This window comes from Lactuca serriola, chromosome 4 (genome assembly GCF_051521515.1).
Source record: "Lactuca serriola cultivar US96UC23 chromosome 4, Lser_US96UC23_V15, whole genome shotgun sequence".
Classification (NCBI taxonomy): domain Eukaryota; kingdom Viridiplantae; phylum Streptophyta; class Magnoliopsida; order Asterales; family Asteraceae; genus Lactuca; species Lactuca serriola.
This window is the reverse complement of record NC_136411.1, coordinates 290,718,536-290,742,579: the sequence shown is the minus strand read 5'-3', so window position 1 is coordinate 290,742,579 and position 24,044 is coordinate 290,718,536. Positions and strand designations below refer to the sequence as shown.

The 24,044-nt window shown below is 33.4% G+C and overlaps 1 protein-coding gene and 1 long non-coding RNA gene across 6 annotated transcripts; one reads left to right on the top strand and one right to left on the bottom strand.

Annotated features, from left to right (window-relative positions):
- Positions 1-10,533: 10,533 nt before the first annotated feature.
- On the bottom strand, positions 10,534-17,112 carry PNG1 (peptide-N-glycanase 1). 3 transcript variants are annotated; one of them, XM_079034650.1, is made up of 16 exons: positions 16,846-17,112; positions 16,586-16,738; positions 16,325-16,423; positions 16,147-16,233; positions 15,729-15,811; positions 15,365-15,478; positions 15,230-15,284; positions 15,066-15,152; positions 14,902-14,957; positions 14,757-14,816; positions 13,273-14,098; positions 13,108-13,168; positions 12,222-12,324; positions 11,930-12,064; positions 11,696-11,782; positions 10,534-10,994 (listed from the first exon to the last, which is right to left on the bottom strand). In XM_079034650.1, the coding sequence occupies exons 1-16, from the start codon at positions 16,975-16,977 to the stop codon at positions 10,706-10,708; spliced, it is 2,427 nt and encodes an 808-aa protein (XP_078890776.1). In that variant the 5' UTR covers positions 16,978-17,112; the 3' UTR covers positions 10,534-10,705. The 3 variants fall into 3 exon arrangements, with proteins under 3 accessions (XP_078890776.1, XP_078890778.1, XP_078890777.1); XM_079034652.1 differs by having other exon boundaries at positions 10,749-10,915; positions 16,846-17,111; XM_079034651.1 differs by having other exon boundaries at positions 10,778-10,929; positions 16,846-17,111.
- A 722-nt stretch (positions 17,113-17,834) lies between these two features.
- On the top strand, positions 17,835-19,584 carry LOC145100644 (uncharacterized). Of its 3 annotated transcripts, XR_013705177.1 has the most exons (5): positions 17,835-18,203; positions 18,312-18,465; positions 18,549-18,812; positions 18,899-19,012; positions 19,270-19,584. It is a non-coding gene; the product is annotated as an uncharacterized LOC145100644 (long non-coding RNA). The 3 variants fall into 3 exon arrangements; XR_013705175.1 differs by having other exon boundaries at positions 18,549-19,012; XR_013705176.1 differs by having other exon boundaries at positions 18,288-18,465; positions 18,549-19,012.
- The last annotated feature ends 4,460 nt before the right edge of the window (positions 19,585-24,044 follow it).

Here is a 24,044-nt window from a genome sequence, read left to right as displayed (position 1 = left end):
GTAAATCTACCTGTTTTTTTGTAGCCTGGTTATATGTTTATTAGTTATGTGTATGTCGACATGTTGTGGTTGGTTGGGTTGAGGCGGTCCTAGTTTGTGCTGAAGACCAAGACACTCAGGGCGGACCGTATAGACTGTAGGCCCCACAAGGCGGTCCAGACAGGCCGAAGGCCTAGAGGATGGTCCAAATAGGCTATAGGCCCGGTGCAGCTCCATTCATGTTAAAGGTCCTATGAGCGTTCCAGATAAGCTGAAGGCCTGCGAGGTGGTCCAATCATCCTGAAGGCTCTATATATATGTTGTTTGTTATTGTTATATGTATTGTGTGTTGGTAATTTGGGGGAAACCTCACTAAGTGTTGGCTTATAGTTCTGGGTTATGTTTCAGGTAGTTTAGAGGATCGCGGGAAGACGAAGGCGTGACCATACACATCATCATGTTTTGGACTTATGATTTTAGGAAAACTCTGATATGGAACATGTTTTGAAAACTATGTTGTAAACGATTTATGTTTTGGTTAGATTTTAAAACTTTAAATTTTCATGGATTTTATGGATGTTACATCTCGACACCCGAGCACAAATACATTCTTTCCAATATCAGCTAGTACTTGTATCATTTATTTACAATTTAATATAAGTTCTAAGGCATGTGACTTTATCACATCCTGAGGTTTTATGTCGGAGATCCAAAAGCATTAAGGGCTTTCCTCATAATTCTTTGTGTTCTTACATTTATTTTGATTTTCTTACTATTGTTTGATCGTCAAACCCTTGTTTCAGTTTTTTTCTTGGTTGTTAACTTATTTTTTCAAAATTGTCAAGATACTTTGTGGTATCTTGGTTTCTTTTTTGAGTTTCTTAAAGCTCTATTATGCATATTCACTTATTAATCACTTTATCACTATCTTTGTCCCAAAGATACACTTTTTCATATTACGAAACATTACATTTTCATTAAACACTTTTCTGAACATTTTAGTTTTCTACCCAAGATCTTGGGCACGAGCAAGATCTTTGGCATATTTCAAGATATTTAACATCACACCACACTAACTAATTTGGTTACAAAATTAGTTTGTTAAATTTTTACTAAAAAACCATCTTTAGACTTATAATTTATTATTTCAAAATTTGTCATTATTAAGGTTTTAATAAAAAAAATATTTTTATTTTAAAACCATACCTTGTTACATCTTATGTTCACATTTTAAACTTTGAAAAACCAAACTCCATGTGATAATTATTTTGCCCAAAATATTATTTGAGCATGTGATAACTTATTTTTCAACCACACATAATAACAACATTTAAATAAACAATATAAGCATGCATACTAGCACAAAACAAGCCATGAGTCTAACATAAAAGAGTTAAGTCCTTTTGCTAAGGCTCAAAATTGACCAAAATCTTCATGTTGTTCTTCATGCTCCCATTTTCTTTGACAATATACTTTGTAGAAATTTTATAAAAGTTATACACTTTTATAGAACTCATATAAATCCGTGGGTACCACCATAGATCTTCAAAATGGTCATCATCTTCATCTTTTTACATTTTATATAAAATAAACTAGTCGAACGCTGATCTATTACTTACAAAATAGTAAATATGAAAACTAGTTGTTTATTATTACATACCATATGAATAAAAGAATATTACAACAATTTTAATGAATCATCACAGACAACACAATAAAGTCCTTGGCTTGTTTATGCACTCTAAAATAAATTCACATAAAACAACCTTTATTTTTCCAAGACAACTTTAAATGAAAAAATATGCATTTAAATTTTTGTCGCATAAAATAAAATTTATAAAGTTGTCATAAAAAATAAAGTTATCCAAATAATCATAAATTCTAATCAAGCTTAAAAGATACGCTCATACTAATTGTTTTCTTTTTATTCAAGAATTGTTTCAAAAACACAAGATTAGCAATGGAAGACTTTTATAAATTTGAATAAAAATACTAGTTTATACCCACCAAAGAATCTACTTTCGAAATTGGAAAGAAAACAACCATAGAGGAAGTAAAAGTATAACAGCCTTTGTAGTCATTTAAATCCTAAAGGGGATGCTAGAATGTTGATGAAGATGGAAAAAATTCAAAAAAGAATCTCTCAATGTGTATCCACCAAACCACCAATGTATGCTAGTCTTTCACTTGTATGTAGTTATTCTTAAGCCTCTAAGACTTGTATAAAATAAGTCCTCAAAAGAGAAGCAGCTAAAATACCTAAAAACTACACAAACTATTTGCTAGAGGGAAGATAAGGGAGGGCCAAGGAGCTCTCGACTTTCATGAAAAAAGAAAGAACAAAAACTAGCAAGTTCTCTCTCTCTCTCTCTCTCTCTCTCTCTCTTAAACTCACACATGTAAATGAAATCTCATGCTTTCATTTAATGAAATCATGACTTGAAAGTAACCCATAAATTGTAAGTGACAGTTAAAGCAAATAAACCTTCCATACTTGTCCTTATATGGATGGTTCTATATAGAGAAAAAGGGATGTAGTTACTAGCACTTTCATACTATTATTATAATGTACACAATATATACTAGTGGTCTTCTATAAGTCCATAATGTTGAATGTGACATTTAAATCATACTATGTGATTAAATGTAACTAGTTATACTCTCTCTAATTATTATTTTTCATAAAACAATAATTCCCCAATTAAGTACAAGTGTTGAATTGTTTTATTAATAATCATATTACTTAATAAATAACCAATTAGTGTTTACCTGTTATAAGGTGTAACCCTATAGGATCATATGTTATTAGCAAATATTATTTCATACTGATTCTTGACCATAAAGATCTTTCATTATCTAGTATTTATATATAAGACAAGTAATTATCCAAAAGATTTGACTTTCAAATCTTTTCACTTAATCCCTTGATAATCTACAAGTTTCCATTAATTAATTATACACTTAATTAATTAACAAACTAGATTCTTATAATTCTCTTGTGTCATTAATTGTTCAATTTTGTTCTTATACCCAAAAGGACACTGCCATTAATAGTAATATTATATACGAGTTGTGGCTATGGGCACTATATTCCAACACTAAAGATTTTTGTAGGGAATCAATTTTTGATAGAAGTGTTTTGTATTCGTTTAATTTGTTTGTTCAAAGGAATATCAAACTAAAAGTTAGTTGGGTTTCTTGGCTACAAAACCCTTTATTGCTTATACCTTTGTAACTGTTTGTTTCTAGTTTTTTGTAAGTTTTATAATACTTCCTCATTAAAATTAAAATTAAAATAAAAAGTTACACTAAGGAAATATTCACACTATTATATTAAAGGAGGGGGGAGCCATGGTATAAAAAAAATGATGAAGACATTACTCCTGAACTGAGAAGGCAGAAAGGAAACCATTGACTTAAGGGATTTAACGATATAGAAGAGAGAGAGAGAGAGAGAGAGAGAGAGAGAGAGAGAAGGGGAGGAAAAAGACCAAAGCAACCTTATGTTTCTTCCACATGATAGCACTTAATGGTACTTCATTAACAATTGTTACACCTAGGGACTAAAGATGCAGTGAAATGAAAGTTTAGTTGACAAATGGTGTAACAAATGAAACATTTCCATAAACTTTTACATACCACAGGAAGAGACTTACCAGTTATGAAGTTGGCTACAAATGATGAAATCTTAACAAATGCATAACATAAAATAAAATGGTTACAAACGAGTCTTAAGAGACATTTACCATTGAATAACTTACAAAGATGCACAATGGGGGCAATGTTTGTATTGGCGTCATTGAAATTTTGCCTTAATGTTAGCTATGTAAACATGTAAAGTAGGGTAGAGCATGGGTCGGTTTGGACAAAAACCGAACCAAAACTAATGATATCGGTTTTCAAATATTTAAAACCAAACCCTAAACCCAAACTGATGGGTTCGGTCTTTCGATTATTTGGTTTTCCAAACTCGGTTTTGGGTTTAAACTAGGGGTGTAAAAAAATGAATCCGATTAACTCGACCCGACCCTAACCGGAATAAGGCACTTAGGGTCGGGTTAAATATTATCAAAATTTTTAATCAGGTTATTCGGGCTAACATGAAATACCCGAACTATAGTTAGGGCTGGGTTTAGGGTTGATTTTTTTATAAAAATCAAGTTTCGAGTTAACTCGATTAACCTAATAAAGGTATACTACAACATTTACATATTCATATTTCATTCCACCTCAAGTCTTCTATTTTTGTATATTATGTGGCCTAAAAAAGAGGAAAATAAAATGTAACAGATTTATAGAACTAAATAGTAAAATAATATGCAATAGTAGTTTAGTGGCCTAAAATAAGAAATACATAGCCTCAAATCAAATTCATATTGCTTTGTACTTGTACAGTACAAACAAGTACAATAAACATATGCATTCATTTGGATTTACCACCTCAAAATTTAAGTTAATGAAGATAAACCTTATTATAAATATGGCATAACATTTATATCTTACAATGTAACCCGATTAACCCGACCCTATAAACTCGGACCCGAATAACCCGATCTCAATTAACCCATGCCTTAATAGGGTTGGGTTTCGAGTGAAATTACTTTTGTACAAAACCCGAACCGACCCATTTAACCCGAAATCTAATCGGGTTGACCTACATAACAACCTAGTTTAAACCCAAACCGTAACATCCCATTTTTCAAGTAGTTTCATATTCATCCCTAGGATTTGAATTATGTCACTTTTGGCCTTTGGGTTGGAAGGAAGTGGCAAGAAAGGACCAAGCATGAAAAGATGGCAATTAGGCAAGTATTCCCAACATAGAAGTTTAAATGATCGCGGGTGTAGGAGGAGTACGCCCAGCGTACGATAAGTACGCCCAACGTACTCCCAGAGACCCTAAACCCTAATTTTGGGGTTAACCACTATATAAATAGCTTTATGGCTCAAACCCTAGCCTCCTTATCAGCCACCCTAACCTCAGAGAAACCCTAAAAAGTCTCATCCTTTTCATATTTGGGTGATCTTGACCTTGAGAGGCTCGTTTTGGTGGTGTAACCTTGGAAAGGGAAAAGAAGAAGCTGGCAAGGAAGAACTTGGGAAGTTGGAGCTCATAGATCTGGGATAGCATCATCATCTGGAACTCCTTGGAGGTATAAAGTTCATAACTTTACCTAAGAGTGCTTAGATCTAGTAAGGTTTAGTTTTGAAGTAATTTTGGTCCAAAGGTGGAAGCTTTATAGACCAAATCCGATTTCCAGGCCAAGGGTTGCCACCCTTGGTGCTAAATGAGTCCCTAAGGCAGAAAGTTGCCACCTTGATGGTCTTAATGGATTCATGCAAGAGTTAAGACCATCTTCATGGAAGTAGTACATCATTTTCGGAGTTCGGGCTTGGTTGGGACAAGTAAAGTCACCAAGTTAGTGACTTTATTGATTAAGACGTTGGAAAGGACTTGGATCTGTGATTGTAGCTTCTGAATCTAAGTATTAAGCACTTAATGGGAAAATGACTTATCATGGGAGTACGCTGAGCGTAAAAGCAAGTACTCTTAGCGTACGCACCATTTGGCTAGTACGCTTAGCGTACATAGGAGTACGCCCAACGTACTCATCAGTTATGGGGCATATGGATTTTGGGCCTTGGTTTGGGCCATGCAGGGGGATTTTGGTCCTTTGGGCCTTCGTGGGCCATCAGGAGTCAGATATAGTGGGCCAAGAAGATGTTTGGGCTTAGGGTAAGGCTCATAAGAGGGATTGGGCCCAATTTAGCAAATTGGGCCATTAGTGGGCGACTAATGGGTTTGGAAAGCCCATCCAGTGTTGGGCTTTTTATATTATGATTTTGAGCCATAGATATGGACCAAGTTGGACTAGGGGTAAAATGGTTATTTTACCCAAAGGAGGATTGTTGTTTTGAACTAAGTGATATTCTAGTATTGATTGCTTTGGGAGTCGAGAGATCAACGGTTCGGGATTTTTGGTGAGGCAACGATTCAGGAGTTCAATTCTTCGTTTCAGATCGACAGTGCGAAATGAGTTATCCTCACAATACTCAAGGGTCTAAGGCACCAAGGCCGACCCTTTTCGGATTGTTATCCTGATGTTATATGTTGTTATGATCTGTTATATCGGTATCCTGGTAGATAGGATGTTATATGCTGTTATGATCTGTTAGATCGGTATCCTGGAAGATAGGATGATATATGTTGTCATGATCCGTTAGATCAGTATCCTGGTAGACAGGATGTTATATGTTGCTATGATCCGTTAGATCAGTATCCTGGTAGACAGGATGTTATATGTTGCTATGATTCGTTAGATCAGTATCCTGGTAGATAGGATGTTGTTATGTTGTTATGATATGTTAGATTGGTTTGTCTGTCTATAGACTGTTATTTGTTATATGTGCACATGTTTGTTTGGCAGTTGAGGCTTATCTGCTTTGTGCGAAAGCCAATAGACCTGGGCATTCCAACCTGTTGGTTGTGAGTCGTGAGTATTCCATCCCGAGGATGATTTGACTCATAGTATGTGGGCATTCCAACTTGTTGGTTGTGGGCCTGGGGTATTCCATCCCGAGGATGATTGGACCCATAGTATGTTGGCATTCCAACTGGTTGGTTTAGGGTCTGGGGTATTCCAACATGATGGTTGACCGGACCCATAGTATGCTGTTTATGATTATATGTGTTTTGTTATGGGTATAGGTATTTTGGGGTAACTCACTAAGCTTTCGGGCTTACAATTTCAGATTATTGTTTCAGGTTCAACGGATGGCCGCGGGAAGGCGAATGCATGACCGTACACTTCCTCGATTGATGATTATGATTTCTAGGAACTCTAATGTTTAAACTATTTTGAAAACAAATTGTAATGACTGGATGATTTTAAATGATTTAAAAAGTTTTAAACTGGCTCGAATTTTATGGATGTTGCAGAAAACATGTACAAAACTTTAACTTGCTAAGAATTGATTTGCTAGTGTTGCTTATGTAAAAGATGAATAGGACCTATGTTTCATGTTTTGTCCAATGTGGGACAAATTTGAGAATTAAGAGAAACAATTTGGAAAAGGTATAGGATAAGCAATTGTCAAACAAAATAAAACCCATCATGTCAAAAGCCAACATTTGAAACTGGGCATCCCGCTTTAAGTGTTCAGTGCCTTAACCATTTGGATAATTAAGTACTTGTGGAGTTTTCACAACATTATAATAAAATACGTATATAATAGAAAGACCCTCATTTTCATAATATTAGAACAGTTGTTACTCCAAAACATGCTACATGCATATTCACAAATAATATTTTACATTGATAATTTATTTACAAATGACTGGATACAAACCGACTAAGTTTAAGTTTATTACAAAACTACCCAGGATATTGTATATTTTATACATACTAAAACTTAAATACAGAAGTAATAGTATAAGCTATTTTAATTCTTCCAACAGTATAAAGCTATACTGGATTCTTATTACCTGCAATATATTAAAACATTGAGAGGGTAAGTGGTGACGCTTATTAAGTTCAATAATAGATGCAATATAACGTTATGTCATATACATATTACAATATGGCAGAAGCAAAGAGGAACAAGAAACAACAAGGGCATATGTGAATCACGTGACAAACTTTCCATATCAATCAATGACTTGATTCAAAGATATATAATCAATGAGACATAACAATTTCCAAACTTGATATACATCAATAAAGCTTCGGCCCAAATGGCACAGAAGACATATAATTTCTAATTAACATTTTGGTAGATTTCAGGCTTATAGACCTGTCTAACCATTTGCCAACACCATGGAATAGAAATCATTCTCTTACAGAGACACGTTCTACATGGACAGAGGCTACATACCAGTACCAACGTGAATCTAAGTCCTTTCACTGATCTCGAGGCTTCGGGGGAAGATGGAATGAAAGAAATATAGGTTAAAGGGTGAAATTTGGCAATTTTCTCAAAAATACCCGGGAGGTCTCGCACCCTTTATATAGGTGCGAGCCTCGGATCCGAAGCAAGAGGGAAGGAGGGCAGGTGTCGCGAGGCTGTGAGGCTCGGTACACGCGGCAGCTGGATGGAGGCTCTAATCCGGATGTGAGGCGAGGTTCGGAAGGCACCACCGGGTGCGAGGCGCGTCGGATGCTGGTTGGGCCGCAGCTTCGGTCCAATCCGAAGGCAACACGCATCGGTATCGGTTTCGACCACTGCTTCGGACGTGTCATCGGGTCGGACACGGGGCGGTTCGCGAGAGCGGGTGACGTGGCCGGTACTGTTCATGCGAAAATTCTCGGAAATTATGCCCAAATCTTCTAAAATCCATAACTTTCGCATACGGACTCCCTTTTTGATGTTCTTTATATGCACGCGTAGCTAAAACAATGCTCTACAACTTTTGTTTAGACTTCGTCGGCTAATTTTGACTTTTATTTTAATATTATTATTTTTAACAAATCGGGAGAGGAAAATCCTTTAAAAATTTATAACTTCTTCATCCGACGTCCGTTTTCTTCAGACTTTTTACCGTTGTACTACTATTGACGACACCTTTGATTCTCGTTTAGGTTGTGTCGGTTAAATATCGCTCGATCTTTATTTCGAGTTTTTAGCTGTCTACCGCTAATCCGAAACTTAGAAAAATCATAACTTCCTCATACAAAGTCAGATTTAAAAGTTCTTTATATGAAAGTTTATTATTTTAACGAGTTCTACAACTTTCATTTAGATCACTAATGCTAAAAAGTAGTTTATCGAAAACTAAATTTTTACGCGACATAGTGTTTGCCGGATTTGTGACGGATCTTCAATTGGTCATAACTTCTTTGTTATAACTCGGATTTCGACGAGGTTTTCGTCTAAACTTTTCTAACGAGATTCTTTACAACTTTGAATAATAAAATTTTACTTATTTCAAATTTTATATTTTCGCTAAATTTCACTATATGGCATTTGATTGGAATCTCATAAGACTTCTAATACCTTCTGAATGATTCTAAGCATAGTTTTACTTTATTTATAATAAAAACCATCTGTTAGAACTCAACATTCAAATTTACATAATATTTTGTAATATTATTCACTTTTATAATTTACAATACACGATAACTGAACGTGTATGTTACAATAATATATGTATAATTTTATGTAATTTCATAATTCCGGTTCGGTTCAATTCTTTTTGGTTTCTAGAATTTCTGAAACCGATCCCAAAACGAAATTTTTGGTTTTTAAAAAACTCAAGAGTAAATTACACGAATGGTCCCTATGGTTTAGGGTAATTTGCACGTTTGGTCCCTAACTTATTTTTTAATTCGGAAGGTCCCTACTTTTTGTTTTTGTTACACGCTTGGTCCCTACTGTTTGTTTTTGTTAGGCGCTTGATCCTTGTCTTACCTAAAAATCTATTATTTAAATAGAGAAAAAATGGCGGGATAGGTAAGGTAAGGTGAATGGGTGGGGTTGGGGGTGTGTTTATTTAAATAAATTAAAAAATCAATGGAAAGATAGTCTTTTTAGGTAACACAGAGACCAAGCGCGTAACAAAAAAAACAATAGGAACCATCCGAGTTAAAAAAATAAGTTAGGAACCAAGCGTGCAAATTACCCTAAACCATAGGGACCATTCGTGTAATTTACTCAAAACTCAAAAATCAAACCAAGGTTTCCGTTGTGATTTTGGTTTTTCAGTTTTGTCAGCTTCTGGGTTTTCAAGTTCGTTTTGGTCATGTAAAGAATGAAAGATATTTAATTTGCCCACAGAAAAATTATATATATATATATATATATATATATATATATATATATATATATATATATATATATATTATGGCGTATTCGGCACATAGCTTTGTGGGAGCCAAGAAAATTTCTTAAAAAACAAAAAGTTACGTTTAGCAACTGAGCTTTTAAATTTTATTTTAAACGAAAATATCATAATCCTTCAAGTAGCTTTTGTGAGCTTTTACATTTTGATTTTCATGAAATTTTACACTCTTAAAAACTAACAGCTAATTTTGCCAAACATACATGTACAAATAAAAAGGAAAAATTTTAATTTAGGCTATGTTTGGCGTACTAGCTGAAAAACTAGCTGTTAAATAAAAAGTTAGTTGATAACTGAAAAGCTAACTGATAAAAAATAACGTTTAGTGAAACTAGCTGAAAAATATAAAATGACATTTAAAAAAATGTGTTTTTATAAGTAATTAAGCGGTATATTTGAAAATTTAAAAAAAAAAAAACACTTCTAAAAAGTTAGTCTAAGTAGCTTTTTAAAAAGCTAACTTATAAGCTACTTTTTGGCTTGCTAAACACAAGTTAAAAAATCTCGAAAAATAAACTAGCTTTTTAGCTAACTGTAGGCGCCAAACACAGCCTTAGCCCTACAAACTTTTCACGTTTGTTTTAAAAGGTCGCTTAATTTTTTTTTTTTTTTGGTACTCTAAGGGAATTAAGGAAAGAAACTGGTAAGTCAGTCGTTTTTTGTCCTATCACCAAAAACCATTCCCTTGTAAGCAAAGTCGGTGCCACGCCAATAAATGAGATTGCCATGTGTAATACATTAAAGCCCCCGAAAAAAGATTGTTTTTTATCCATAATAAAAAAAACCACCGAAAAGAAATAGCTACTACCGGCGAAATTAATAAAAAACACAAACACAACTACGATTCCAACCTAAAAACCCTAAAATCGCCATCTTTTACCCATACATCTACGTCCACCCAACACCAACTGCCATTCCAATCACCAACACCAACACCACCATCACAATCTTCTTCATCACATCAATTCGTGCCTTCAACTCTGACGGTTGCGCTTGCACGTCCGCCTCTGACGGCTGCGCTTGCACGTCCGCCATGTCTGCCTTCGTTTGCTCCGACGGCTGCGCTTGCATGCCCCCCTTCATTTGCTCCGGTTCAACCTGAGTTTTCATGGCTAGTGGCTCATAATCAGTAGGGTCCGCCTCTCGAAAATCACAATAAGGGTTCTGAACGAGACATCTAATAGTAGAAAAAATAAAACAATTGACAACAATGTGGAAACAAATATCTTTTTAGGTAACAAAGTCGTAAGGTTTATCTCATTTAGGGTTTGCACTTTTTATATAGTGGGGACGAGCACCTTAATGTGGCAAACTTGGGGACCAATGGTGCTACAGTGGCACCGAGTCAGTGTTACTGTAGCATCCACACCACCAATTAGTTAACACATGACAATACAAACTTATTATAATGGGTAAAATGACTAACTTAGCAAGTAAACATCTACTTAATTCCCCTAGAGTACAAAAAAAAAATTAAGTGATTTTTTTAAAAAAAGGGAGAAAAGTTTGTAGGGCTAAATTTACATTTTCCCAAATAAAAACTACAACTTAAAGGCTAAAGCTACCAGCTACAAGCTTCCAACTTCCAGCCAGTTCTGCCAAACACACCCTAAATCCATATATTGATAATATTAAATGTATTAATTATTTTGATCTTACAACTCTCCATCAACAAAAGTTATCCAAGACAAGAACCTCTACACACTCTTTATGGTGCTCAACTTAAAGTTTTTCCATCCTCATTCCCCACAATACTATATATTGTATAAGAAGAAAATAGAGGAAAGTAACGATAAGGGAATGTTGAAAGGATTCATTACAACATTTTAGTTGAATTCCAACTGTTATTGGTTCATTATTCATTATAAAAACTCTTACTTCACATTTCCACTTGCGAATAAGTCGATGCTTCCTATTTGGAACCGTGAATTCGTTTGTCCATCACGAACTGCTAGAAACCGTAACCTGCAACTTCTTCAATTAGTACAATACTAATAATACATAGATACATGTAACTATGTAAGTAATGTTGCTATTTCTTGCAATTAGCACTGAAAACTTACTTTACTCGGTAAGATAGGAGGATCAAAAAGAATATATATATTTTTTTACCTAAATACATTTGCAAAGAATCCTTGCAGCTTGACCTTATATGCTTTTCGCTGGAAACGGTTGTCAAACATTTGAGCAGTTTGTTCATCCAAAATACGCCAGCTGGCACCTCCATCATCACTACCTTCAATTACCCTGAAAGAATTTTTTTTTAAAAAAAAAATCAACTAGCTACACATGTGATTGATAATATGTGCTATTATGCAAGTGTCATAGTGGAGGGGCCATTTTTGCCAAATGGTCATAGTTGTGTGGCGAAAGTGTGAAAAAAATGGTTGTAAAACAAATATACCAGTCCCTTGGATCTCTTTCTGGAGCATCATTGGCTGACATTAATTCATATGAACACAGTTCATAGACCTCAGCATCTTTTGCTTTGTATATTAACCAACACCCTACAATATTTAATAAATCCTTTTAATTAGTTTACACATTTTAAATTGTGAAATGAGCAACTTTTCATGCATTTCTTTTTCATTATGCAAGGTTAGAGTAAACAGTTCAGAAAAAATGAGCCTTTTCTATTTCATTTTTCTTCAAGAAATACTTAACAAGATAAGCATACATGAATTTGTACAATATATTATAATATTCATACATATAATATATCATGTTTACTTTTTCAATTTAAGGTTAAATGTAATAAATGGCAACATGCGTACTCTCATTGATTTGTTTATTATAGCATTCTACTTTCATTTCTTCCTATTTATTATTTAACCATTGTGCTTTGAAATATCTACTTATAACAATGTCATCCAAATACAAAGCAATTTTGAATACAACTGTGTAGATTTTTCAAATTATAATGTATTGTTAAACCTCCATTGAGGTTTTTACATAGGCAAGAAAGAAATTGAAAAGAGTAGCTGTTTGACTTTGACTTCTGTTGACTCTTTTACAATGTTTGACTTTCTACTTTTGTAGTTCTGTAATAAAGAGAGATATAAGGGTATTCTGGTAATTTTCCTCACTAAGTCGGTTATGCTTGTTTATCACTTTCAAAAAGAATGTTTACCAACGATGAAAAAATTAAATCAAAAGCAATACCATGAAATCTCATAATAAACTTATAATAAAAAATGCTTCTACCACAAAATAATGAAAAATAATTTAACTAAACTTCAAAAAAAATTTAAGATTAAATTATTAATAAGCAATTTTATAAATGTGAATACCTTTTGCTCCATTTGGTTCTTCCCATTTAGACACACGGGTTCCATCAAATGCAGATGTCGCCTACAATTTTTCAAAATTATATCAATAAAAATCCATTGAACAAAATATCTAAAGTTGATGAAACCATTAATTTAAAAATAAAAAGTAAAATATAAGTTACTTACAATTCCAAAAGGTAGCTCCTCTCCACTAGCAAGAACAGATCCACAACATATTCTATTTACCTTCACTAAAGGCCAAGAAACCGAAGATTTTATAAACTCATCACATTTTTTAATATTAAAAACCACATCATCAATTGCATGAAAAACAACAGGCAATGCAATCGATGTTCTCACAGGATCATCCCTTAAACAAATTTCAACTTTTCTTCCATTTTCTTCCACATTACTTTTCAAAGAAAGAGCATCAAGCATCATTTCAAAAGAAGGCAAAAGTTCCCGAATAAAGAACTCATTTGAATCAATCACAACTCTCCTTCTTTTAAAAGGGCTCTTTTTGAGATCAATCAAAACCCCTCTCACAAAATGAACCCCTTCAATCGCCTTATGTTTGGAAGATAATTCAACCAATCGAGATATAAAAGGAGAGAATGCATCATAGATCTTTGAAACATGATCATCTGTAATTTTTCTAATTGGACAAGAAGATGAACTTAAAGAAGTGGAACCGAGTTCTGATCTTAATGTTCTCCATTCTTTGTCCCCACTTAGTCTCCCTGGTAATGAGATGGTGTCATTTTCTTGAGAATGTAGGTTTTTTTCTAGCTCTTTTGCTTCATTTTGGTCACGTTCATCAAGGGTAGAAATGGAAATTTTCATGTTCTTTCTACATTCTCTTGTTATATTCTTTAAAACATAGGGTAGAGCAGACTCTGTGATTAGGTTTCTACGCGATAGAACTTCATGCCACTTTCTTGTGTAACGTTTAGTGACATCATAGACTCCATCTCTTGAAATTGCAATTGTATAATTCAATTTCTTGTTCCACCTATAATGAAAAGAAAAGTCATTGTAAATATAGATAGAAATGTAATTTACCATTTTTACCACAATAGGCAACATACTTTGTTTTTTTTTTACCAACAATTGTAACCTATAAACATGATGACGTGGCAATGGTTGTTGCCATGTCATCGGCCACATCATCTGGCCTTGTGCATAACAAACAATGATGTGTGTTTTCTTTTTAATCTCTTGTTTGTTAATGTCAACTAGGATGATATTAGGTGTAATCTGTAAACTTTGTATTAGGTAAGGATCATTTTTGTAAGAAAGTTTTGTGACCAAAATGTAAATCAACAAACTTTTGTGGCTAAAATCTAAAACCCTAAAACTATACTTTGTGGCCAAAGTGTAAAATAGGAAACTTTTGTGGCAAAAGTCCAAAAGTATAAAACTATACTATTACTAAGAACTTTGCTTTTAATATATACTATAATATAATGGAGAGAATGTTTATGGGTTTTGTGTTTGCATAAGTAAATAAAAGGAATTAATTAAAACAACAAATTGAATCTTTAAAAATAAATGAAAATGCCACATAGCATTGATTGCTATTTTCCACAATTTGCCCTTGACAAAACAACTAGATACTGAAATTCAATAACATAATATGAAAAGGTAATGGAGAGAAACTGAGAAGGTACCCTTTTTCATATAGTAATGGAGTATCATATATTCCTTCACATGGATCAAGATGCATCCATCTGTAATATTTTAAAAAAAAAAACATGCAACTTAGTGTTTAAAAAAAAAGGATATGAAATTGATGTTTTTGGTGTTTTAATTTACCTTCCCAAAACCATTGAATAGCATTCTGTCCACACGTGATCTGTGAAATCCAATATCTGAGAAGGAAACCATTCTCTAATTAAAATCAACCCCTCAAGTTTTGACTAAGAGCAAAAAGCCCCTTGAAATTTCTAACAATTACTAAACAGTCCCTAAACTCTTACCAAACGAGTTTCATAGCCAAAGGATCGGCAATAGAGTGAGAAACAATTGGCCCACTCCCCACAACGACCCTTCTTTGTTTCAAGAAGCTACACCATGAAAGATAACATGAGTTAAAGAATCAGAAAGTGATTTTAAAAAATTAAAAAAAAAAAAAATAGTGTACCTTTATAGGATCATTATACCGTGGAAAACGGGTGATTCTTGAACATGATCTACAACTGGTTCAAGGAAAGATACATATGAGAAAATAAAGAAAAGAAAGGGATTAAATTAAACAAGAAATAATCTTTTTTTATACCGATAAAGTTCAACTCGAGAAGCTCCATATGCAGTTTCTGAAGAATTTGGTGCACCCATTCCTTGATTGATAGTTTCATTGCCACAATTTTCACAAGGAGGTGAATTTACCCACCTAAATTTTTTACAAAAAAGAAATTACAAAGATAAGTAACATAACTTTAGATTACAATGATAAAACCTAAGGCTAAATACCAGAAATAGCAATGAACTTTGCAAAAAAAAGAGTCTGTTTAACAGTAAAATGCTTTAATAAGAAGAAATGAAAGTACAATGCTACAACATAATGGGTCAAAGAATCCACATATTGCACACTTTATAGAATTCAAAATGGAGAGCAGAAAGTAAAAAAAAAAAAAACTAACTTAAATGTCTGTTTGAACCAGAAAAGAAGTTGAAGCAGGAATGCATGATCAAGCTCACTTTTTGATGGCTTGAAGTTCCCCTCCTAAAAAAAAAAAAAGACCATACATGTAAGAAAAATGACTTATCAGGCTTCGATAATTCTTATGCTCAAAAAGGTAATATATGTAATGAAAGATATCAAGTTAAGTGCAAAATATTCAGAAAAAACAATTAGATTATGGACAGGATAAATGGAATGGCCTCAATGTCTTGAGTCTCTATGTTAGGTCTAAATTGTTCTTTCTGCATTAAGTAAAAAAGAAACCAAACCTAAGCACATTGTAAATTTGTTTAAGGGGAAAAACGTTTCTAGTTCTTTTCCACACACAAATATGAAGGGCATTTCACACTTTAGAATAAAAACATGGAAACTTGAACCTTAGCTAAAGCAACTAATGCTTTCTCCTCAAGCTTCTCCACAGGAACTGTCTTCCTTGCAGCCTCTTGGCGACGTGTGTCTTCATACTACATGGACATAACATCAGACACATGGTTTTAACTTTTGACTTCATAGAATTTATTATGTAGAAGAAAGAGCAGAGAGAGTGGATATTACCAGAAGAACTTGATCTACATAAGGCCTGATTCTCTGTTCAAACTGCCTGCTGTCTTGACTAACACCAAACTGCTGAAACATAAGCGCTTCTTCTTCTGCCTGTAATCATAAGAAGCACTTAATTGAAACAATAAATTCACTTTTTGTCAACTCTAGGGTATGCATTTCTTACACAAACAGGTAAGAAATACCTAATTTTAATAATATCTACCTAAAATGTGCTAACAAAATTGAGCTTGATCAATGGAGTTCTTTCCATACCTGCAACATTCGAGCTAGCTCTTCATCAGATTTCACTATCTCAGAACCCAATTGAGGGTTTTCGTCTTTAATTGAAACCAATCTAAGCTTATCGGATACTGCAATGAGATCAGAGTCATCGGAAATAACTCGATCGTCGTCACCTCCGAGTATCTTCAAGTACAAATCGGATTAATCATCAGTAAACGTATAATTCCATAGACATTCAACTTATCGGGAGATCGTAATTCCAATTAGTAACTAAAGAGAAGATGATCGACCTTTTGCTCATCTGGAGGAACTGCCGTGAGGGAAAACAACTGGAATTTGAAGACTTCAAAACCATCTTCGGTGTCGTAGTCGACGTCGAAGTTGGAATCTTGGTGGTGGATGAGGAACTTTCTTGCCACCATGATATATGCTCCGTACAATTGGAAAGAATGTTCAACTACGAAACTCAGGCGATGGAAACGTTGTCAACTACTTCTTGCCCCAAAACCTGTCTCGGTATGAAAATAATGAAATGGTAAACTACTTGACATAAGATAAGAATATATAATGAGAGAAAAGAAAACAAATCAAAGGTAAACTACTTAGACATAAGATAAGAATATATAATGAGAAAAAAGTAAACGAATCAAAGAAAAGAATATATAATGGGAGAAAAGAAGAAAAAAAATGAATATATAAAACAAGTTAAAAAAAAGAAATGAATTGATTCTTTTCTTTTTATTTGGTTTCTTTAGACTTCGGAAGAGAATTTGTATGAAAAATTATCATGAATCTCTTTTTCTTTTCTTTCAAATAAATACATTCATAAGCAATGATTATTCTAAATCTTTCCGATTCCTTATTTTTTATTATTATTTAATTTAACTCGGGAATGGAGCATTACACCTTGTTCTTATAAAAGGAAGGGAAAATGACTCTTAAGAGTAATTAATTGTTGTGTTTGTTTTCATTTGCTCACTTTCATTTTTTTGTACTCAATATACTATCAAACTTATTGTTTGTATTCACCATAGTCGGTCAAAAGGTTATAGTGAACACAAACAACAAGTTCGATGGTATATTAAGTACAAAAAAAAAGGAAAATGACCAAATGAGAACAAATGCAACAGTTGGTTACCCTCATGATTCATTTTCCATTTACTTATTTACAGCAAATCTCACGTCATCTCCTGCTAATATTAATGATTTTATGAGATTCATTCTTGCTTCTCTTCAAAACATGACCCACGAAAGAATATTATTCATACATGTACAACTTTGTAATGCACTTGAATATTTATTAAGGGGATCTTGACTAAGCAGATGCATTACATGACTACATTTACATTTTATGAGGTTTACAGGGCATTTTATCCCCACATCCGCTTAATCGATCCTTCCAGGTTCTTCCTTCCGCTGCTTCTTATCCAAACCTTGTGTTTCTCTATCTTCCTTCCTCCGCTGATGCTCATCGCCACCACCATCCGAACCACCGCCTTCATCTCCGCCATGATCGAGAAGAAGATGTGTGTGATTTCTTACATCCATCGTCATCTCCAACTTCCGTTTCTTAGCTGCCTCCATCGCCGGCACTTCCGCCACAACTGCCATCACTGCCTCTAATCACAAAAACCAAACCTCTCATCAGGTAAATCATCACGAACGAAAACTATCTCCAATTTTTGTTACTTCACCTTTCGTTTTCTTCTTATCTCATATACAATTCCTTCAGTCTGTTGTGCTCTTCTTTTTACAGGATGATGGACCATCCACCAATTATATCGTTCCTTTAAACCCTTCCATGATCATGTTCGTGACCGGAAAGCGCACCAAGCAGAGATCGATCGACAGGGAGTTGTCATTGATCTGAAAGCAAGGACGTTGCCGAGATTAGTCTCTCCGTTTACATGGTGGGTCTGGTTAGGGATTTTTACTCTCTGCTTTCGCTTCTTTTCCTTGCTTTTTCTTGATTTTGGGTTCAATGATTTCTTAGTGGGAGCCAGCCTCTCATAAACCGCCATCCCTCTTATCAAATATCAGTCATTCCCACCGCTTCCTTTTTCTTCTACAACGCCATTGCTACCCTTCTCCTTCCACGAACATTGATTGCACCACAACATGCTGTCAACACCTATCTGAAGGGTAATATGTCGATATCACCCCTTCAGGGCAACACCTGCTAAGCGACTGAAGTTATTTATTCTGGTGATTATTCATCAGTTAACAAGAATTCGAGGCATGGAGTATGGTCCATTAGGTAGGAATAGGATTATTATGATTTTTTTTATTTTTCGGTATGTTTGGTAAATACTAATGATAGATTAATAATACTGAATGAGCAAGGAGGATGTACAAGTCCCATCATCACCCTACTTCCCGGCATATGCACAAGGTCAAGGGCCACCCGCGATGATGCAAGAACGATTCTAGAGTGTTATCAGTCAGCTTTTTCAATATGTAAGTTGCTTCATCTTTGTCTTTATCCTTACTTACACCATATAACATTTGTAAGAAAATCATAAATTATCCAAATAAAGAATCTTTAAATAAAGAATCTTGAAACAGGTTGTACAACATGTTAACTAGTATAGTAATATTATTTTTTTAATGATGTTTATTCTAATTTTCTTGCATTGATTTTTAGTTTTTATTTTAATTTATAAGTCCAAATGAAATAAATAGTAACAAATAACATCCTGTTTTTTTTTTTTCAGTTTATTTCTTAGGTGGGAGAATCCATTAATGGGCTGGACATCTATGCTAATGTTGGTGAAGGAGGACTTAGTTTTGAAAGTGAGGATGCAGCGAAAGCATTTGTTGAGAAGCATGGCTGGGAATATGTGGTATATATGTTGCTACCATTATTTAAAACAACAAAAAATAAAAGTATAATTGACTGATAAATGTAAAAAAAAATAGCAAGTTGCTTTTGTTGAGATGTTTGTTACAACATTATACGTTCTAAAATCCATCCAATTATAGCAATGTCAATTTTAATGTCCTAATAAGAAGAAATTAGGAAATACAATGTATGCTTGAACCAAGTTATTATTTGGAACCTTTTAGATTATTTAAAACCTCATAAGGATGGATACAACTCGAATCTGTTTTTTGGTCCATTTTTTACACAAACACCCGAAGATATGTTGGGGGTTGATTTTGAAATTAATAATCATGCCCTCAAAATTTGCAAAGTTGACCTTCACTACAAAGCACTTATGCTTGAAAATTCTAATTATACACTTTTAATTATCATCTTTTATAGTTAGTAAATCATTCCATGAATTCAGTTTATAGTTTATATTGAGGAAAGCTTAGTGTTGATGTTGCAGAAACACAACATTTAATGAATGGTCTTCCCTGGACAGTCATTGACATAAACCCTGGTCGTAACCGAGCTAGTTATCATTCTTATTCTCTTATATACTCAGTGGATTTTGAAAATTATGAACTGTAGTATATAAATTTGTTAAAATCTCATGATGCTGAAAATGTGAACAATACTCCAAAACCAAATCCTCAAGAAAATCTATTCCCGTATGCAAATCTTTCACACCCAAATTTTCCATACCCAAATCTTCCTCAAACTTTAAAACCAAAATTTTTATACCCAAATCTTTCACCAAAAAAAAATCCCAATTCTCCTAATACCAAACTTCGTCAGACCCAAATATTCCACCTGAAAATTCCACGTACTCTCCATCCCTGAATTCCCTATATCAAAATTTCAAATACGTAAATTGCTCGTGACTTATTTGTAATCCAAACATGGAACATACTCAAGAAGTTATTCCCACCATCAAAATATGAAAATCCAACAAAATCTATTGGAGCAAAAATAAATAAATAATTTTGGAAAATGTTTGGCTTCACTTTGTAGAAGATAGCATTACTAGCATTATTGGCGCATCACAACACGAAAAAGAATTTTCGGTGCTAATATTCACATACCTTGAAGAAAACAACACGTCAAGTGTGTTAAGAAATCAACAAACCTAAAAACCCATTGACATTGCATGAAAAAACTAGTTGTTGCGTTGAATATTAATTCATATAATATACGGTGTTGAAAAGCCAAGACCTTAGCGGATGGTCTCAAGAACATCCAAGCAAGGCATCTTTTGTGCAATATCATGCAATATTCACAGTCGATTTGGCCATGAGCACATTTGGAACATTGTTAAATTAAAAATGAACGAAAATGGCAACCTGCAAGCTCCGTGTGGATCTGGGGCGTGTAGAACTTCATCTAGTGTAGAAGGTTTTATCAACATGGATGATACTCAAGTTTTAACTCGTCCAATTGGTTCAAATGTAGCCAAGAAAGCAGCAAAAGGTAAATCCGTTAAGTCCACTTTATCATCAAGTAGTCGGCATGATAAGATACTTCAACAACGATAATAAAAAAATATGAATGCTACAAAAAAAAAGTCTTAGGATCTTATAATAAGTTGAATCAAGAATAAATTAAAGTTAAAAAAAATAATTATTGTAATTTTAAGTTATTTATTTTTTGGAAAAACCTTTGCGAAGAAATCAAAATAAAATATAACTTCGAGGCCGCAATTTTTAGTTATTTTAATTTTAAGTTTTGTATTTTTAATGTTAGAAATATCTCTAATATAATAAATGAAGATCAATTTTGTCACAAGTCAATATCTCATAAGTTTTAATACTTGTCATTTTTGATATTTTTAAAATAGAATAATATCCACATGCTAATTTCTATATTTTTTCAATTTTTAAAATTAAAGTCACATAATACATATATATATATATATATATATATATATATATATATATATATATATATATACACTTATATATGTAAAGTATTAAATGTAATAAATATGATAATAAATTGTAGTTAATAAGTTTTTCATTTTTTATCTCAAGATTTTATTAAAAAAAATATTTTTGTTCACATTTTGATATTTAATTTTTTTAATCAACCCGTGTATTACACGGATTTTACACAAAGCTTTAATAATAATATATAGCAATTCATGGAACTCTATAAAATGCAATTTTTTGTTATTGTAATTTTAAGTTATGTATTTTTAATGTTTAGAATTATTTTAACAACATATACATATACATACGATTTTTTTTAAATTAATAGAGTAATATAGAAATCTTGTTTAAAAAATAGGGCTTTTTGAAATTGTGTTTCAAAAAAAGAGCATTTACTTTTGGCCCCACCATAAAAAAATACGTCTTCTTGGAAATTTTCAGTTTTAACTATTGAAAATTAAAGATTTAGTCCTTCAATATATACCATATTTTTTATTCATACCTTATATATATATATATATATATATATATATATATATATATATATATATATATATATACTTTTTACTTTTATTCTACAAAATATATAATTAGTTTTTGATGGGTTTTGGGTAAAACAAATAAACTAGAAAACAATTCCTAAGTTCACATGCAACCTATTTTAGATCTATGTTTTAACTATTGAACATATAACTTTGAATTGCAAAACAAGAACCCTAGAGGAGAGAGGCTATTTTCAAAAAAACAAACAAACTAGGGTTTAGGAGTTACATACCTTTCAATTGTTATAGCAAACAATTGACAATCCTCTTGATCTTGATCTTGATCTTCTTGGAAGCTTAGCACCACAAATGTAATGCCTCTAATGGAATCACACCCAAGAACTAGCAAGAAGGAAACTTGAAGGAGAGAGAGGGAGGGAGTATGCAATTCTCAGCCTAGGGTTTGTTCAAAGAAGGAGTGCCCAAAATGTGAGCCAGGAGGCTCCTTATATAGCTGAGGGATCTAGAGTTTAGGGAAAAACCCTAATGCTCCTTGCTTAGGGCCTAAGCAAACCCAAGGGCCTTATCCAAGCCCCCATGGACGAAATCATTAGGGTTTCCCCTATAGATTTCGTCCACCTTCTTCCAAGGGGGTTCTGGACCCTTCCACTCAACTATTAGATAATTGCAAACTAGTCCCTGCACTTTATAATTAATACTTTTAACCCCAAATTAATTCTGATTAATTTCTGGCTAACTATTAATTAAACATAATGATTCCTAATTAATATATTAATCTTTTAACATATTAATAAATCATTTATATTAATTTATTAATCTTATGAATTAATATCTCTCATTTTATAATTTCTTTGTCCGGTTGCTAGGTTTGAGGGCAACCCAAAAGGACTGTGATGCTATCAATTCAAGTACATACCAATTATAGTTATGGGCTTATACACCTAATCCAACAGTCTCCCACTTGGATAAGTCTGTAACTATAATTGCTAGTATGACTTCTAAATTTGACCAACAAATTGTAGTTTCCAAAAGCTGTTGCCGAACTCTGACCCAGTCAGTTACGTGTCCTAAGATAAGTGATCATATGACCCTTCGTTCTACTAGATATCCCTAGACATAAGACATGGAATACAATCAATCTCTTTGTCCAGAATCTATGTTTCCCGATTTCTGATTTGTGATGATATAGGACTTCTAATCGAATACATCAATTTAGTCCTGGCTGGGCCCAGCACATAAGTCAACACCAAATCATCGAGGGGCCCACAGATATCACTTTTCCCATTAGGGAAAAAGGAACGAATAAACATTGACTCATATGCTTGTATCTTTTACTCATCAAACCATACATGACAATATGTTTTATAACACCAAGTTACTGATGCGTTTTCGTATCACCAAATATAGCCGACTTGCAAATTACAACTCATATATCTTTGTTTCAAGATCATAGATATTATCGTCTCAGCATTACTCGTGATGAATTCCATGAAGTAATACTCTGAGCGTGGGTTTATCCAATACTCAAATCTCACTCTCTGAGTACTCATGAACATTGCAGCAATTCTATTGCTATGTCTATCCTTAGACAATCTACAATCCAATTCATGACAGTCTTAATTCACTACTTACTTCCAAAAGTACGAGCGACTGTGGAGTTTGAACAATCATATTATTTGGGAAGTAAAACATGTAAAATATGAAACACAATAATAATTGAATCCAATATGGCCCCAAACTTTTGAGTATAAATTAAAACTCCTTTTATTTAGTCACCATATTAATTACACATTATTCATTGTATAATGTTTCGAGTAATCAACCTATCACTTGAATTATAACAATTGTCTCATGCTCCAAGTATGCACACTTTGTTTCCTATGGTCCTTACTTTGTGAAATAGATCAATTGAAAAACTTTTCCAATGATGCTCACTTCACGATTCCTAATCCCTATTATTAGTGTTAGAACACAAGGTTCTTGCTACTACTAGAATATGCTAGATTCTAACATTTTATGCAACGATCCTTTCGCAAAGTCATAGCACAAAAGTCACCAAGACTTGCCCAATGAAATTACAAAGTACTCTATCGGAATTGTTACAAGATAATTCCATAGACGTGAAGTCTCACATTCAAAGTACATTCCTTTGAACATCCTTCTTGCATAAAAGTTTCTAATCTAGACACAGA

Coding starts and splice junctions, on each gene's coding strand:
- PNG1 (XM_079034650.1), bottom strand. CDS start 16,977: ATGGTGGCAAGAAAGTTCCTCATCCACCACCAAGATTCCAACTTCGAC. Junction 15,153..15,229: donor GGTATAATGATCCTATAAAG/GTACACTATTTT, acceptor TTCATGGTGTAG/CTTCTTGAAACAAAGAAGGG. Junction 13,169..13,272: donor AGGAGCTACCTTTTGGAATT/GTAAGTAACTTA, acceptor GAAAAATTGTAG/GCGACATCTGCATTTGATGG.